Source organism: Pyxicephalus adspersus, chromosome 12 (genome assembly GCF_032062135.1).
Source record: "Pyxicephalus adspersus chromosome 12, UCB_Pads_2.0, whole genome shotgun sequence".
NCBI classification, from domain to species: Eukaryota; Metazoa; Chordata; class Amphibia; order Anura; family Pyxicephalidae; genus Pyxicephalus; species Pyxicephalus adspersus.
The window spans coordinates 20,732,311-20,751,161 of record NC_092869.1 but is presented as its reverse complement, the minus strand read 5'-3'; the positions used below and the strand labels follow the sequence as shown (position 1 = coordinate 20,751,161).

General features: G+C 37.6%; 1 protein-coding gene across 1 annotated transcript; it reads right to left on the bottom strand.

Annotated features, from left to right (window-relative positions):
- Positions 1–331: 331 nt before the first annotated feature.
- STXBP6 (syntaxin binding protein 6) lies at positions 332–8,330 on the bottom strand (the record flags this gene model as incomplete). Its single annotated transcript, XM_072427631.1, has 4 exons — positions 332–823; positions 1,517–1,674; positions 2,587–2,752; positions 8,085–8,330. Coding segments are annotated over 4 exons (594 nt in total), but the record flags the coding sequence as incomplete, so codon positions are not given.
- Positions 8,331–18,851: the final 10,521 nt, after the last annotated feature.

Here is an 18,851-nt window from a genome sequence, read left to right as displayed (position 1 = left end):
TACCAAGTAATAGATGGTTGTACTGGATGTGTCACTTGCTGTTCTTGCCTTGTAGGTCGTCACAGAAACATATACCTTCTAGTAGTGTTGATTTCAGCTACACAAGCTTGTATTGTAGTTCTTTAAAGGCAGACCAGAAGAATCACTGTAGCACACGCTCTGTGAACAGGTGTCTTTTATACAGGTACTGTAACAAGCTTGGATTAGGAGCACTCCCTTACAGAGGGTGCTCCTAATCTCAGCGTGTTACCTGCATACAGGGAAGACACCTGGGAGCCTGAAATCTTGCTGGTTGATAGGGGATCAAATACTTATTTCACTCATTAAACATTCTTAGAAGAGCACCGTTTACCCACTAACCAGCCAGTTTCAGTCCCTTTAGTGGCACAGTGAGGCATCTTTCACATTAGGGCAGACTTGTGGCTCGCCATCTTCTAACTTGTAATTACAATTACCATTGCATGTTCTGTATATTTATTCCAATTTCCTCCTCTGTCTTGAAATGCAACATTTTTTCTGATCAATGACCAATGTCCGTGCAGTTGTGGTGCCAATAAAGCTGATGAAAGCTGTACCCTGCATGTTATGTACAGTACTCCTACCAGAGTAAATCTGTACCCTTGCACTGGCACCCACTTGTGCCTGAAAAGCAGGTTGTGAGTGGCAGGAAGAGGTAAGTAGGTGTCCCATTCAAAATAAGAAGATTCATATACTTGGTTATACCCTTGTGCTGAGGTTTTGGCATATACAGTTCGGCAGGAGTTAAGGGGTTGTTACACGTATCTTGCTTTCAAAAGTGTCAACACTTATGTTTCATGGCAAGCTGTGGAGACAAGTAAAATAGTACATAAGTTATGACCTGAGACATTATTTGCAGAAAATACAGAGTAGCATGTATCAAGCATTCCAAGTCATTAGTACTGTCAGTAAAATACCCTTTTTTATTTGTCAAGCATCTGCTTAGAGGTGTGTTTTTGTATTTGTGTGTGCCCTTTTTAAATTCATAAGGAACATTGAAATCACTCTAAGTTTAGTGCAGAAACAAAAAGCCATCAGGAACCAGAGTTAGTATTTTTTGTCAAATAGTTCTACCTTGTCCTGTCCCTCAACTTTTATTTAAAGAATGGTACACATCTTACAAAATCTGCCATGGTATGCAAACTTTTGAGAACAACGGAGTTTGTATATATATATATATATATATATATATATATATATATATATATATATATCACTGGTATATCACTTAACCCCCTGAAAAGATGTGAAAGCCATCCCTATCAAGTCTGTGACAATATCCCCTCATGTTCTTTTACAGCTGCAGACAGTAAACCATTAGTAAAACTTCCTGTCCACCACTGTGAATGAATTTACATTACCAAGAACCGCAAGAAGCTTTATCAAGTGTTTCCTGAAATGCTGAGATCACAAGGGAGCTATCACTCAACTGTTCTATAAATAATCATTTGCACCCATCATTGTCACTGCAGTTGGATCCTGAATATATTATGTTCACCTTGTGCGCAGTGTCTGCAAACTGTTGTGCACTGTTCATCATCTCTGCTGTAGATTCCTCCGCTCGGCCCAGCCGTTCCCCACGCTCATTAAGGGCTTGGCTAGCTTTCTGCACAGCACTAGTCACACTGTCTGCAGCAGAATGAAGTATACTGTTTCCTGTAATACAAATAACATTTGGGATAAAATATAAATAGCACTTCTCAATGCAATCATATATAAAGGACAACTTTATAGTAAAGCATTATATAGTATAAATGCAAATAAAATATAATCATTATGTTTAAATCGCATAGTGTAGTAGTAACTCACTACTGGCAGGCTTCATAAAACACTCTCGGAATTTATACAGGCAATGGAGGTTAAAAATATGTGTGTATTTGAAATAAAAATGTAAATGAACAGTTATACTGCACTTCAGTACTGTACTTTGTGATACAAAAATACTTTTGAAAACTGACAAGATTTATCCTACTACCTAAGGGGTCTTAAAGCATGAAAAAAATGTATAAATGCTGCTCATATCAGCCAATACTAAACTAGATTAATATTTAAAAACGTGATAGGGATTCTTCTTTCCAACAATAGTGGAAAAAAGCAATATCTACTTATGCCACATTTCTTTCTTTGAACGCATCCAGATATTACTGAAGGCTTTTGTAGCATACAAACAGCTCCCTGTCTAAAAACAGCTGCATTAGGCACAAGCATTGTGTTCATTGCATTAGTCTGACCCTAGTATAAGATGCTTCCGAGATCATTTAGAAATCAACGACAGGTGCACTTGACCTGCAGGTATTGTATTCCTATAGATACTATAGTATCCCATGTAAACAAAGGCCCATTGACATAGGCCTGTAGAAAAACAGAAAGACATTCATACTGGCAGGACCATCTATGATGAGTCAATGGGAAAAGTAAATGATCCTACCATTAAACAAGCTATGGTCTGTTAAAAATTATTTTTAATGAAACAATGTTAGGCACACAGATCTTGCAGGCTCTCTAATGTACTCTCACTATCCACACATCAATGTTACTTAGGGATGCATTGAAGTGGTTATAACTCACCTGAGAACAGTCTGGATTGGCAGTTGATGAACTCAGGCTTTTGGTCCGAGAGGTATCTCTGGCATGTGTGATGCAAGATTTGGAAGAAAGTAAATTTTTCAGAACCTGAACTGGCCACCCATTGATCTGAACTATTGTCAAAGAAAAGGTCGAATTCTGGAGATTCCTAAAACGAAAAAAGGGGAGGTTGTCAGTGATGCATTAAAGCAGTGGTGCTCAACCTTTTTTCCTCTGGGGGGCCACTGTTGACATAGAGAAGAAAATTGTGGGCCACAATACAAGCAAACATTAAATATATATGTTTAAAATTAGAATAGATTTAATTTAAATGAGATTAAATTGAAATGTTTCTGGTTACTGTAATGTACATGCACCAAATAAAACAAATGACAAATTCTCACCATTTGATGCTTGTTTCATTATTGTGACATTTTATTAATGAAAGATACAAAACTAAATATATCATCATACAGTTCTGGCTGGTCATATATTGCTCCCTCCTTACCATTCCTGTTACAAAGAGCAGAAACTACAGCATAAAATGCATCCGGTCAGTTATAGACTTCTTTGTACCCCAAAAGCTCTGCTGTGGATACTTCCAGAGAATTGGAATTCATGTGACACATAGCCAAGGGGTACATGTTCTTACTATTACTACTACATCTTTAGGTTCCTACATCTCCTGAAAAATAAGGTGTGAGGGGTTACGTTCAGGATCGCCTTTGCTGGGGTCAAAGGACACTTGTCTGGTTCATCCAACTCAGATCACACACCAAGGTATCAGCCTTAAGCTGGCTTGCAGTCAGGTTTATTGAAGGTAGCAAATAAAATAACAAAAACAGCAAAAGAAAACCTTGCCTGTCCGGCACTTACTATTCATCAGGTGTCCCTATCTATCAGCTGAAGGGCTTCTCCCTGTAAGCTAAAAAACCAAGCTTTCAGCAACCTTCTACTCACTTTTGAGCTCACTCACACAGACCAACTTGAGCTCACTCACCCAGACCGACTGTCTGTATCTCCAAACAGAGCTCCCTCACACAGAACCCCTGTCTGTGTCTCCAAACAGAGCTCCCTCACACAGAACCCCTGTCTGTGTCTCCAAACAGAGCTCCTCACACAGAGCCCGTCTGTGTCTCCAAGCTGAGCTCCTCACACAGACCACTTGTCTGTGTCTCTAAGCAGAACTGAACTACTGACTGAGCTCCTGGCTCTATGTTATATCCCCACCCTCAGTGCTTCTTCATTAATTATCTCACAGGTGAGAGTCTTCCACCTGCTAGTTCACACAGGAGAGGAATCCTGGGCAAATATATCTCCCTTCCACCTCCAATCCTGCATTGGTGTCACAAAGGGTTCACAGAAGGTAATTGGCCAGCTTTGTGCGACATGCACTCCAGCAGTCGCTCAATCCATCACATTACAGCGTCTGCAAATTTGACTCCAGGCGATAGCCAGTGGTGCGGAGCCTCTCTTCCTAGGCAAGGGTTCTATAGCATCAGGAATCGGTAACCCCATCACAACCTCGCCGCCAATCTGAACGCAGACCTAAAGTTTTGTGAGTGAGAACTTAAATATATTTGGGGCACCACAGCACAGAACGAATTGTCATTACCCTAATGCTCATTGCCATGGAAGTGGCCCCTCGGGGGTCCTTAACATGCAAACTGGTCTTGAAATAGCCCCCCTAATGTGAAAATATGAATTTTAGGATTTCACGCTTGTGACCCCATATCTGGCAAATTGTTCTGTTTAGGGTGCTAAAATGTGGTTTTGTAACAGCTCTCAGGGAATCCTGGAAATTTCAATTTTTATGATAACTGCTGTGGGAGATTTAAAGGTTTTTACATGGGGTAATGACAGCTGCATGGACACAAATACAGCTCTCATGCTGCTGCTGCTAGGATTATCTCACAGTACAAGGTGGGTGGGGGGCAACCACAGCTGATTGCCAGGTACACACCCACTCTCAGGGAGCTCACACTGAGCATGCTCAGGAAGCTCTCCTGGTAGCACCATAATAGAGAAACAATAGGGAGATGCGCGCATCCCATCCCCCACAAAACAATGAGCAGCGTGGGATTGAGCAGAGGGCAAGATCTGGCAGCTCCGCTGGTCATAGGTTGGGCACACTTGCATTAAAGCAAATTAGACAGCTGCTTGAAATGACTGAAAATTGAAAGTGAATTAGCTTTTTTTAATTCACAATTTAAAAACAACTTCAAATTTGAACTGTTAAGTGCCTTTTTTATTTCACACTGAAATGTGAGTAATTGGACATGTTTCAATATGTTGCTTTTCATTAAATCACGGAACATTGGGCTCTATTTAAAAATTATTCCCATCAATTTGCTCTAGATCCATTCATAATTTTCGTTTATACAGACAGCATTTCTATTGTGACACATGTGGACTTTTGAGATTGGCCACTGGAAGACAGAACTGGTCCTTGTTTTAATAGCAACCAAAATGGGAAGTGTAGAAAGATTTGACCATCTGTCCGCAAATTTCAGACAAATTCACAGGGGAATAATCTAATTGTATAACCACCGTTTCTGAGAACTGCTGCACATCTGTGTTGCATGGAGTTGACCACCTTCTGGCACTTGTGAACAGGTATCCCAGCCCAGGATGATTTGACCTATTTTCATAATTCTTCTGCATTTCTTGGTTTACCTGAAACAGCATTTCTGATGTCACCCTACATTTTTTCTTTTGGACTAAGGTCTGGGAATTGGGCTGGCCACTCTATAATTGTCAATCTTGTTGGTCTGGAACCAATACATTGCTCTCTTACTGGTGTTTTAGGGGTCATTGTCTTGTTTAAACACCACCACAACACAACCATTTCAAGGGCATTTCCTCAACAGCATAAGGCAACATGACCTCGTCATTCAAACCGATCCATAATCCCTGGTATGTGATTAATGGGCCCAACGCCATTATATGAGAAACATCCCTATAGTATGATGCTTGCACTACCATGCTTCACAGTGTTTGGGGGTCATAAGGCACTTTCATCAGCCCACAAAATGTTGCACCATTTTTCTTTAGGCCAGTAAATGTGTTCTTGATTACTGGCAAACTGTAACCTCTTCAGATCGTTTTTTTTTTTTCTAATATTGGGACTTTGCGGGGGCTTCTTGCCCAGTAATGTTGTACCAGTACTCACAAGTAACTTTAGACCTTCTTTTATCTTTCTGGAGCTGATCATTGGCTGAGTCTTTGCTATTTTGGCTATTCTTCTATCGATTTAAATTGTAGTTTCTTCCATGTCTTTCAGGTTTTAGTTGCCATTTTAAAGCATCCGAGATAATTTTAGCTGACCAGCCTATACTTTTCTGCACTTCTTTATATGTTTCCCCTCTCCAATCAACTTTTGATATCAAAGTATGCTGTTCTTTTGAAAAATGTCTTTAACACCCCCATTTTATTGATTTTCAAAAAGAAATGCACTATAACCAGCATGTACAACATTTCTTTCCTTCCTTGCCTTCCCTTTCTTTAAATAAGGGCTGTAATTGACACCTGTTTTTTTTAACAAATGAATGACGTTACTAATTAAACTTCACACTGCTACTACTGTAAACAGACTAATATCCCCTTTTTTCACTTGCAGTAAAGGAATAACACAAATAATTTTTCTTCAGGTTTTGATTTGTAAAATAATGTGAAGTGTTCCCAATACAATTGCTTACATGGAAATATAAGCTATGATATTGCTTTGATGATAAGCAATGATAAGCTATGATGTTGAGCTTTATTCACTTGTTTATTTTTTTTTTTTTTTTTTTTTTTAAATACTGCTATTATTCTGCATATACTGTAGATAGAGGAACAATATCTTCAGGGCAAAATATTCTCCTCCCTACATCACTGGATTAATACAGCTCATGCTGTATATGTGTATATATATATATATATATATATATATATATATATATATATATATACACACACACACACACACATACATACACACACATATACACACGTATATATACACATATATATATTCTGATATAGAGTTTGCATCTGAAAGAATGGATGAGCTGTGTTTACCCAGTTCGGTTTTCATACCTTTGACAACAAGTTCTTCGAAAGCTGTGATGACACAGATTAACTGCATAAGGCATCACTTTGGGAAGCAAAGAATGGCCACTATAAAAGTGTCTGACAGATTTTTTAAGGTTATAAAAGGTATACAAAAACCTAAAAACTGCATAAAAAAAATGAAAGCCAATTTAAAAAGAAAAACATTCCTATGGTTCCCATGACTCCTAAACCCAGAGCTGGAAAGTCTTTATTGTAAAAATACACACCACACTGTCACTTGTTTGAAACAACTGAACAGGAAACAGATGTGAAACAATTTAACAACAATGTTGAGAAGTACTAATCACATCTCAGCACAGCAGCTGAAGCCGCTAAACATTAGTTTATACAAGTCAAATGAGGCGTTTACGTTATCTGCAAACTCTATAGAGAAATAAAATTAGCGCACTAAGAACGCCTGTGGCAGTGCTAATCAGCTGTTTTCTTAAGCAACAACCAGAAAAAAAAAAAAAAAGATGAACATGCTGTCAAAACAATATACAAATCTTTTGTGTAAGGAGCCAGAGCATAACCAGACCATCAGGTGGCTGGATCCCTAACAGATTTACTAACCAATGTGTGTATTTAGATCACAAGGTAAAGACAGTTGAGAGTGGACTAATGACTAGCCAAAGAACATGACTGGCTGAAAAACTAGGTAACTACAAACTGCAAGCAGGATACATGGACTATAAAGACAATTTGAGATGAATCCTTCGATACAAATCTTTGCAAAAGTGACTATTCATGATTTTAAACTCATTTGCAGTAGAAGTAAGAACATCACCTGCTTGATGAGAAAATATCAGTAATCAGCATCTAGGACAGAAAAAGGTCAACTGAGCGCAGTGGCCAGTGCTCACAACATTTTTATCTTAAAAGCGTCAGTGTTAAAAAATAAAAATGAAGTTTCTGTGCTCTATTTAAACTCCTAACCTTAGGATGCCCAGGAAATCACCAAAGGATCACTGATGGACAATTAAAGGATTTTGGATGTGCCCCCTCAGTTTTGGCGCAATATACAGGCAGTTTTCTGCACTTTTTCCTCCAAAAACAAAAGCAAAAGCAAGAAAAAGTAGAAGAACATACATTTTCATGTAGACTGTCTATCAGCAATATGGGATCAATACAGTGTGGTTCACTTAAGAAGTGAGTTCCATATTGATTGGGGTGTGAACAAGTAAATATATTTTTATTAAAAATTATGTACAAGTAGGATTTTAAAAAAAGGAATTGTTGCCCAAAAATGACTGGATGATTGAAGAAAGCTTTACAGTGAATGCAGTGAAAATTGAATGTGAGCATGCTCCATGATTGTAGGAGAGGCAATTTTTTTGTATGCCGTGTAATAAAAATAAAAAAAGGTGTCTGTGGGCAAAATATTGACTTTACCGACTCTTACTTACTCGATTCGAGTCAATACCATTTACTTGTCTAAGTTGTTCCAAAGTCCACTGAGATCTTCTCACAAAGCAGGATGAACCTTCAAACTGTTTAACCTTGGTGATGTAGACTTGTGGTGGTCTCTTGTTTGTCACTACAAATAAAAACACAAACCGTATAAGTAAACTGTCAAAACAAGTGCCTACCAGCAAAATATCAAATGCAATTAAATCACAATAATAATAAAAAAAAGGTGATATCTGAAGTAATTTTCAGTCATGTTATAAGTACATTGTCCTAAAAAAAACTAAGATAACCAAAGTTGTACTATTGACCACAGAAACCAATTCGTCCAAAATTTCATCTGTATACAGAAGAAAAGATTTCTGTTTTACAAATTTCAAAGAAAATCACACAATCACAGTGCAATATCTGCATTTAAATGTTCACAAGAGCTGAAAAAATAATTTAAACTCCAAATATTTAAATATGGGCTTTTATAAGTAAAAGAACTTCTGACAAACCAATAACTATAGAATAAAATGAAATGTCTTCTGTGTCCAAAAATTTGCAAGTTGTAGGTAAATTTGTATAATGGTGTTTCTATACTGTAAAAGAACTGGGGGGACTAGAATAAGAAAAAAAATTAGAGATACTAGGGATAAAAATCTTTTACATCATATAGACTTACTGGTCCAGTTTAAAGTGATACAGCACAGTGATGTATAATGTAAATGTATGATGGAGAGTGTAGTATTTATAAGTATTTCAACAGATGGGCACAGCCTACTCGTCCTTCAAATTCTGCACTTGCTTTGGGATAACTAGGTACAGGTCATCGCTGAGGGATTAAAAAGCCACTCCTCAGCAGGAAATTTGACATTTCCTGAATTGGCTCTATTCCCTCATCACACTTGCGACACGGATTTCCTTGTCCTCAAACAAGTTAAACAATTACAGAGAAAACTGGGCGAGCACAGTAAACAAACACACTGCTTGGCACTGTATGCCAGGATGTATGGGAATCCAGATACTGTGCAGCAGATGTGGCCATGACACATGTTCAGTGAGCAGGTGAGCTAGTACAGGAAAACGCTAAAGGATAAAAAACAACATATTACCTGATGTGCCCAGAGATGTGCTTTAATTTGCTCTGCTTTAAATCATTGTTTTCTTTCACTTGGGGCTTACACCCAAGATCTATCTGGGACATCATAACTAGGATGACTTCAAATACTATTTATCTCCTCCACCTCAACTAGGGTCAAATTTCCGAACAGGCCACTCGAACCGTGGCCTGGGGCAGCATGGCCATTAGAGGGCGCACTCATACCTTTTGAGCTTTATCTCATTTATTCATTTAATAATCTTTATTTATCATTTATTAAGCACAATTAAACTAAAAAAAAAAAAAAAAACACTTCAGCAGATCCCTGGATCCTGCGGAGGTTTCCTGGATTGCGTCCCGCACCATTCTGTTATCTGTGGTCCTCCCGGTGCCAGCATCTTCTTTCTGCTTCTGCCTTTGTCACCCCACCTTGCACTGCATAGGTGCAAGATTGGGTGACATAGCCAGTGGTAAATGGGGGATTTTGGGGTATATGGGGTGCCAATCCTATTGCACATTTTTTTCCCAATTACAGAACAGGATCCTTCTGTGCATGCAGAGCAGCCTGAAGCCTCCTAGGATGCGTGATGTGAGTATTCTAGGAAGCTCTAAACTCTCATCACCATGGCTATAAAGACAGAAGGAGAGGGGCTTCCACATTTTTTTTTCACACCCCCCTCCCTCCACAGAAAGAGGGGAAGAGGGAAAGAAATTATGTAGTTGGTACCTTTAACTTAGGGTGGTCACTGGCTTTCTCTGGCCATCCGTCCAGAGGGGTGAAGCCTGGGTTCTGCCCCTTACAGGGAATCACTATCTGGTCTCACATTTGGCAAGTCAGTACTTATCCAAGGCCATTCGTCCTAGGAATGGCAGTGTCGTTCCCACTCCTAATCACTGTTAAGAACAGATAATTCACTTGATCTTAGCCAAAAGGCATAGAAGCATAAAAAAAGAGGTAGGCTGCTACAACTCCTCAACAAAACTGCAACACTGCTGTTACACTACAGGTGTGGGAATGCCAGCCTGTTCAGTCACTCCCAGCAGTTTCCTAAGCGCGATCTTGAATTTTTCCTGCCTCCTGGATCTTTTCTTGGCCAATTAGTAGATTGAAAAGCCAGAAAGCCTGGGGACATACAGGTAGCATGGAGTTGAGCAATAACTGTGTTGGCTGTTGCAATTTAAATGCCTATTTCACAGAAAATATGCAGTTGTCCTTTAAAACTGTATTTCATATACTCTGCACTAGAGTAAAAATATTAGGGGAAAAAGTGCACATTGCCACTTCTATCAAAAAGGCAGATGGACTCTAGCAATGTCAGACTTTGATGATGAATATTGGGTGATATCCTATTCCAACACGTTTGTCTATGACAAATAATTTAGCTTTTTTTTTTTTTTTTTAGCATATTTATTGCCACCCTATTGCTTGAAAATTCTAAGCACCCTCACTCTATAGATAACTACTACACTACTCATTTGGTAAGTCACCCCCTCCAATATTTTGTCCAGTAAGCAGAGAGGGAGGTGCAAAGTGTGGCGCTGACAAGGGCCCAGCACCCTCCTCAGATAATAGGAACTCCCAATGGGGAGGAGTAAAATTAAGTTAGTAAGTAATTTCTGCACAGGAGCCCAGTGTTGGCTCCAGTGATTTTGTCCATCCCTATAGTGTGTGAAATATGGAGGTTTCCACTGCAGGTCTTCTAAAAATTATAGTTGCCTGACTGTAACTGACTTATGAAATTTCTATGCTACACATGCATGCAAATAATTACGTGAGAATGTCTGATCTGTATACCTGCTCCAAAACAGTGACAGTATTAAAGTGGAACTAGACAGTGAAAAAACTGACCAGGCATGTTCAATTTTGCAGAAGGGACAGGTGTTGTTGCTTTTGCAATAAAATAAACGTACCTGCCTGTTCGCAATCTTTTCTTCAATGTACAGCGAGATGTGCATGCACAGTTCAGCATACGATGCCGAGGTATCCTAGCATACCTCACAGCTAACAGAAATGAATAATTGCCTATGGCAAGAGCTAAATCATTCTGGCCTTGCCAATCAAGATGTTAAAAGATCCAGAGAAGAAGATTAGGTAAAGATGTCAGCACCTTAGACAAAGTGAGGAGAAGTAAGTGTAATTATTACACTTTAGTCGGTCAGGTAGGTTTATTTTTTTGGCGGAGGTGATGAAAATTTTTTATAGCTAAGTTTAGTTCAACTTTGAAGTTACCAGGAATGATAGCCAAACAAGACACTTCTTAGCAAAGGGAAAAGCAGAAACATCAGCAAAGGCAGGCTTTGAATTTATGTTTTAACATTTCAAATACAGAATTAAAATGATAAATGTTTGGACTCATATCTAAGAGAAACCAATACACTGTCAAAAAAAATAAATAAATCTGGGCAGAAGTTTGATTTTTGGCATGAAAAACCAAAATACCTAAATGGCTTATATGAAATTCCAGATACAAATTTAAATATACCTTTATATCATATATGATAACTTGGTCTATATCTGTAAAAACATATCTAAATAACCAATGGTAGGGGACAATACACACATTTGTTGAAATAAAGTAAAAACAATGAATCCAAAACCATTATAGGGTCCCCCAATGAAAGATTCAGTCCAGCTGGCTCTACTCTTCAATAAAATATTATATTTTAGGGGTGTAACACAGTAAACAACAGATGTATGCTTTGCAGGCAAATACATAAAACAAAAGCACTGCCATGCATGCAGTGCTGGTTATCAGAGTAGAGATGAGCAATAGCAGAACAAAGTGGACCGAACCACTGAAACTGGTAATAGTAATTAGAAGCATTCAAAGCATTGACCTGGGACACATAAATTAGTTCTTAATCCCAGTTCAGGGGCACTTGGGGAGAAAGAATGATAAACTAGTAGCTCGGTAAAAAGAGAAATTGTACCACTGCCAAAGTGCTTATGTCAGGTATGCAGAGAGGTGGTAGGAAGACAGCAAGAAGTGTTTTCCTGAAAAAGTAAAAAAAACTGTTTTAAAGATAAGACTTTATAACACTAAGAAAACAAAGGAGAGCAAATATTATTAGAATATATATTTTAAGTTCAGTCTTTTGAACCCAAAAAGATCATGTGTTCAAATTTTTCTTTAATAATGCACCATTTCCCAGCCTTTCGCTACAATAGCTTGTTTAAAAATAAATACATTTGAGGCTAATAGGCAGAGCAAACCAGACTATCAAACCCATGTATAGAAAAGTCCTATGGAAATAAATGTAATTAAATTATCAGCCCTGATACCAGGAACCAAAGATTCATTTTCACCTACCAAGGAAAGGTGAGGGGTCATTTTTAATATATCTTAGAGCAAAGTTCACTGCAGTACAGTTTTTTAACATGCCAGATGAGCAGGATGCACATAGCAGAACACTGTGATATCCCAAAACCAAAAGAAGCTAAGCCCTTTTTTATTTTAGGGCATTTTTTACTAGCCTTTACTAAAGTTTTATGTTTGAATCATCCTTTACCCAATTACAGAACACCATATACATTTTTGCATATCTACTTACCAACATTGCAAGTGTTACAGTCATACCAGGTGAGATTTAGGCTTTTTTTTGGATATGGTTGCGTTTTCATGTTATATTATACATTTGTGTTTATCTTCTATCAAATCTTTAAGTAATCCAAATTTTTTACTACTAGCTTTAATTGACAAGCAAACAGAAAACATGTGGCACAAATCCGTCAGCTATGCTTAAAAAACTCTCATACAGGGCAAAGTAATAGGAAGGAATATAGTGTTTCTGCAACACTTTATATTCACCAGTATTACTTTACAGCTCCTAACTCCTTTCTACAGCAGGCACTTGAATAGAATAAATAGGATATATAAAAAAGAAATACTTTCAGAGTCATTTACTTAGGGACTGATTTCTAAGCACAGGCACCATCAATGGGGAAGCAGGTCACATGCTCACCCCCGTTCCTGGAAGAGATGGATATTTTTAGCCAGTTGCAAGAAAGCAGGGAAATGTAAGGGAGTACAGCTAAGGTGAGTATTTGGGAGCCGACAGATGCCTTTTGAAACGAACAATCACTTGGGCAACCAGTTAAATTTACTGTTATGTGATATATGAATATAAGGCTCAGCAGTTTGGATAAAATTGACATGTGTTAGTAAATTCTGCAGCCTTATGTTGTACACTAGTAAAAGTGTTTGCCCTAAACTTCTAATAAAGCATTCTTCAAACTTTGCATCATTCTGGATCCTTTAATTGTAACCGGAATTACCATTTTGAATATCAGTGGGAGAAACGCACCTTCGAGGTTGGCAGGAGAAAGACCATATACCATATGTGCAGGATGCCGGGACTGAATGAAGTTCTGCACACATGCACAGAGGGTATGTCATCCCAGCCAATCAAGATGCCTGAAGACTGGGCACCCAGAGAAGGAGCAAAAGAAAATGTCAGTGCCCACAATAGAATGGGGATAAGGGAGAATTTTAAAAAACTGAGATCTGGTAGGTAAGGCTATTTTACTGCCTAAGGGGCATTGCCGGTGTCTTCTGCAACTAAGGATCCTTGCGGCTGCAATTTTTAAAGGAAGATTTTAGTTATATTTTAGGAAGGAACACTCCAACTTTTAGACTGTTGGGGTCTGTAAGTGCAGTGATAGCTTTTATTTGCCATATGCCTTAGTGAATTAAACCTGACTAAACCTGAATGTGTCCTGTAAAACAAAACCTAAAGAATCCTGCCCATCAGCGCACAAGTTTCCACACATATGTAGTTTGGAAACAATATTCAAATTGGCTTTTCCATCTAAGAAGGATGGTGCATTATAAATGATTGCCAGTGACAGGATTTTAATGTAGCTATTTTCTGTTCTTTTCAAATTAAATTTCTTCTGGGTCAAGTCCTGGCATTCTCCCAGAGCATAAAACACAAACACTATGTTACTGCCAAAATACCAGCCTGCCAGCCAGTGGCAGGCACAACTTCCAACCGAGAGATAAGATTGGAAGGGTTCCAGGAGGGACCAATAGTCTAGGAAAGACACATATACCAAGCCTTAACAATTAAACACTAACAGTTATGTTCTGCTAAAGGGAAACTATAGTGTGCTTCCTGTATGCATTTTAAGTTACTACTGTAAAATGTTAATGCTCATTCTTCATATTTATAACTTGCAGGAATTCTTATTCCATAGGGATCAGGGACCAATAATTGCATTGTGACCCTAAATATACAGAATGTGTACAAGTGCAAAAAAAAAAATGTTTTTCCTCACATGTTTTAGTTATACAGATTTTGAAGATAAATGTTTTCCAGTCTTTAACCAATATTGTAAAATAAAAAAACTTAAGTAATTAAGTAAGTAAAACTTAAGTAAGTTTATTTCATCAAATGATCATGTGTGCCTTTTCCTATTGCTCTACAAGGGCGATCGGTTAGTTTATTTCCCACTCCTGTAGGCTTTCTTCCTGCTGTAAAACCAGAATACTGTCTACAGTAGCTGCTCCTCTGTGCCAATCAACTAATTACAACTTTCTGACATCACCATGTACAATGCAGGGTCAGAGATTTCACAGAAGGAAGATACATCCCCATAGTGGTGAAAAGTGAAGAGCACCAGGAAATATGGCAAGCATTAATGAAAGAACACATCAGACAAAAATTATTTGAAACAAATATCTGCAAAATAGGAATATTCAAAACGAGCAACCAAATAATTCACATCTGCATACAAATGGTAATGATATGATTGTTCGCAGACCATTCCAAAAAACTGTACAGAGATACGATGTGATCTATAAGAGATTGGTTAGTGGTGAAGAAAAAGATATGATGTGTTTTATTTATGAGAAAAAAAAGAATGTTTTTTTCATCACTACTTGTGCATGCATCCTACGTCGATTGTTCGACTGTACACAAGCTAGATATCAACATATTGGATGAACAGATCTGCCAGGATGGTCCTTCCTTTGACAGAGAATCTCTGTTCAACATTATAGTTTGTCACCAGTTTTACTGACATTTACAGAAAGATGAGTGCATCGTTTAATTTGAACAACAATTAGAGCGTGTGTACGAGGCTTTACACCTTGTTCATTACCTCCTAGACTAATCAATTCATTAATCTTTGCAGTGTGTGTGGGTAGGTCCACTGTGAGTTTCTGTATAGCTAGGATTAAGCTTTAAACAAACACATTTTAAATATATTGTTAGTTAATACCTGAACATTGCTACACTTGATAACAAGTAGTCCTGCTCTATATAAACTTTGCCTATCATCATTCAAGGTTTTAAAAGGCACAAATATCACAATCTAAGCGAATTCCTGAAAACATTATGGAACCTAGCTGGAATAGGCTTCAATTCCAAGGCTACGGTCTTGGAATTTTACTGAACCACATTACCAGTCTTAATCGCAAAATAGAACACAATTTTAACAATGGGGAACAGATCAGTTCCCCAAGGGCACAGAGTAATGTTATTCAGGAATTCATAAAGAATCATAGAGAACTTCCAGGAGAACTGCAATTTATAAATATAGAAGTAAGTCATTCCTATCCTAGACAGACAAAAATATGGTTGTAGATTGATGAATCTACAACCTGAAGTAATGTGAACACTCCATTCAACATTACAAAATATAATACCTATATTACATTGTAATGTCAGTGTTGTGCTATGGCATAGGGATGCTTTGCAGTCCCAGAAGCCATTCAGCCTATGTCCTATCACAAGTCACTGTGTTGCTTGTGTTAAAAAACTGCCAGCATTGTTTTTTACTGTAATAAAGTCAAAGCAAACTACATCATGTAATGTGAAGACAGCATAGCATAGGTATCTGGCATAAAAGATATTTAGCTTCTAAAAACAGCCTGCCTTTTGTAAGCATTCCTATCGTGCAGACATGTAGACTTAGCATGACAAAGACATGAGAGAAAAGCTTCAGATTAAATGTAATGTGTCAACATCCCTTTACACACACTACCCTATCAGCAGGACAATATTTGGGAAGAAAGCCAAGCTGTAAGACAGTGGGATTCTTAAGATACAGTCCACCAGCATCACAGCTTTACATTAATACACAGGATTTGCTTGTATAATTTGTGACCGTGATAAAATCTTTGTAAGTTACACCCATTAAAACATCCGGTTCCAGTTTTCAGGATTAAGCTCACAAACAAGTTTTATGGGTAACCCTGCAGTTAATATAAATGCACACATACCACTAAAAGGAAAAAGGTAAAAAAAAAAAAAAAAATCAATAGCTGCAGTTTAAAAATAGTAGCAAGCAGCTAGGGAGCTAGAAACACAGCTTAGGGTGGTTTTTCTAGATGAACACATTTAAGTACTACCTAATGTTTGTTGGGTGCAAATTTTTATTTCATTCTTTTTAAAATAACAAATTTCACATGACTTTTCCCACGTAAAAAATTACCATACATATTGCACATACTTATCGCTTTATATTTACATTTTCAGCAGTTGGTGGGTTAAAAGTATGCTCTCTTGTAGAGCTCTGTGCACCATTGTTATTTATCACTTTTAGGACTGTCAGACAACACGTCTCCCAGCTGGGTGCTGCATTTCTTCCTGCAATTGCCTATGTTGCTATAGGACACAGAAGTGTCCAACAGCAAAGTTACTGGAAAGTTAACTATAAAAAAAAAAACTTAAATGAGGATTATGGTTTAATGTACAGCGCTGCGTAATATGTTGGCGCTATATAAATCCTGTTTATTAATAATAATAATAATGGTTTATTTTTTCTGTGGGGACAAAATTACTTAACTTCCAAAAAAGTATATATATTTTATTGTTTCAACTTTCCCTTTTAAGCCCAACAACACAGATAATAAGTGTTATTCTATACTTATAAAACTGATCTAAGCTAAGAACAGGACATGATTTTAAAATAATGAGCTGTCAAAATAACTTTGATTTTTAAAACGTATAAAATGTACTGATATTAGTTTGTTGTGACATATTAACATGTGACAACTTTCATTTTTACCTCCTCAGAAATATCAAAGTTTATTTATTAATCTATTTACCTTTGTGCATGGATTTTCCTACTGGGTGATCCATAGGCTCAGTATAATCACCCTAGCATTAAAAAGTATTTGTAGAAAATTGAGACTTTAAAGCTTGCAAATTAGCAGGCTCAAAAACAAAAGTCTCAAAATTCATATTGACTGAAGACTAGGAACCTTTTAGAGCCCGCATAAAAGGTACCTACATAAATGGTGGTAAGTGCAGGCATAATTTGATAAATAATAAGATAAATAACCAAAAAAAATCGGGTAGGAGGTATTTATCTAATGGTGATCAGGCCACACACAATGCTAATGGACACTTTTATGCAGCTAATGAAGAAATAAACACCCTGGGCAAGTAGAGGAGTTCAAAAGGGAAGAAAGCCACCATATAAATCATAAAATACAGGTTTTACAGATGCAGATAACATCCCAAGACAGGCACTTAACCAGCAAATTTCAGAGGAGATGAAAATAGAATCCTATTAGCAGACACATAATTTAGAAGCTGAATAAGGGGGTGTAGAAAATGAAGCCTTAGTATTGACTTTATGTCAAGAAAAAGACACACTTTACAATGTAGTGCTCAGAGTCAGTGAAAATGCTGAAAGGAAATGTTTTATTCTATAGACAGTGCATCAGCAAGGAATCTCCTACTTGATATTTTAATTAGTAGTCTGTATATATTCCACACTATTCAAAAGAAATGTATGAGGCAATGAGCTATTAACAAGAATTACCTGCCCCTGTCTGAGGTTACCCTGTAGTAAGTTGTGCACTCACAGGTATTAAATTAATTAAACAGGTAATTATAACCAGTTTATTAAACTAGCACATTATTACTTGATAGATTTTTTTGGAATTATATACTTTTAATATATACTTTTTTACTTTTGGACTGCTTTCGTTACAAATGTTTTTTTTACCAACAATTTTCAAAATATTTTTTCATTCTTTATCATCTGGCTGCTCCAAACACACTTATTTCCCCCAAAACAGAACTTATTAACCCCCCTTTACATTCTAAATGTCCCCTTGATAAATTACTAACAGTAACACTGTTATTTGTCCTTACCCTTGTACTTTCTCTTGGTGTTACCTTAGATTCTGCGCTCTACTTCACCTCCCACATTCAGAACATCTCAAGATCCTGCCCCTTTCATCTGTGCAACATTTCCAAAAACTGCCCCCCCTACCTGTCCCCAGGGACCACCAAACTCCTTGTGCTATTACATGTCTCGTCTGGACTACTGAAACATCCTCCTCCTCTATGGTATTCCATTAACCTACTCGCTCATCTACAATCTATCATAAATTCTCCATCCAGACTTATCCATCCTTCTCGCCACTCCTCTTATGCTGCCACACTTTTAAACTCTCTACATTGGCTTTCAATTTCAAGCTCCTATGCCTTTCCTTTAAATCCCTCCACAGTTCTTGTTCCAGTTACCTCTCTGCCCTGATAGAAAAAGAATTCCCTAACCGCTCTCTTCGCTCCTCCAATGACCAACCAATGAGTTCCTCTCCCATAACCTTGTCACATGCATGGCTTTTAAGAATTCTCTAGGGCTGCCCCCACTCTCCAAACTCTTTTCCTCGGCTTTCACCTACTCTCGGAAACTGTCACTTCTCACCGACTAATATAT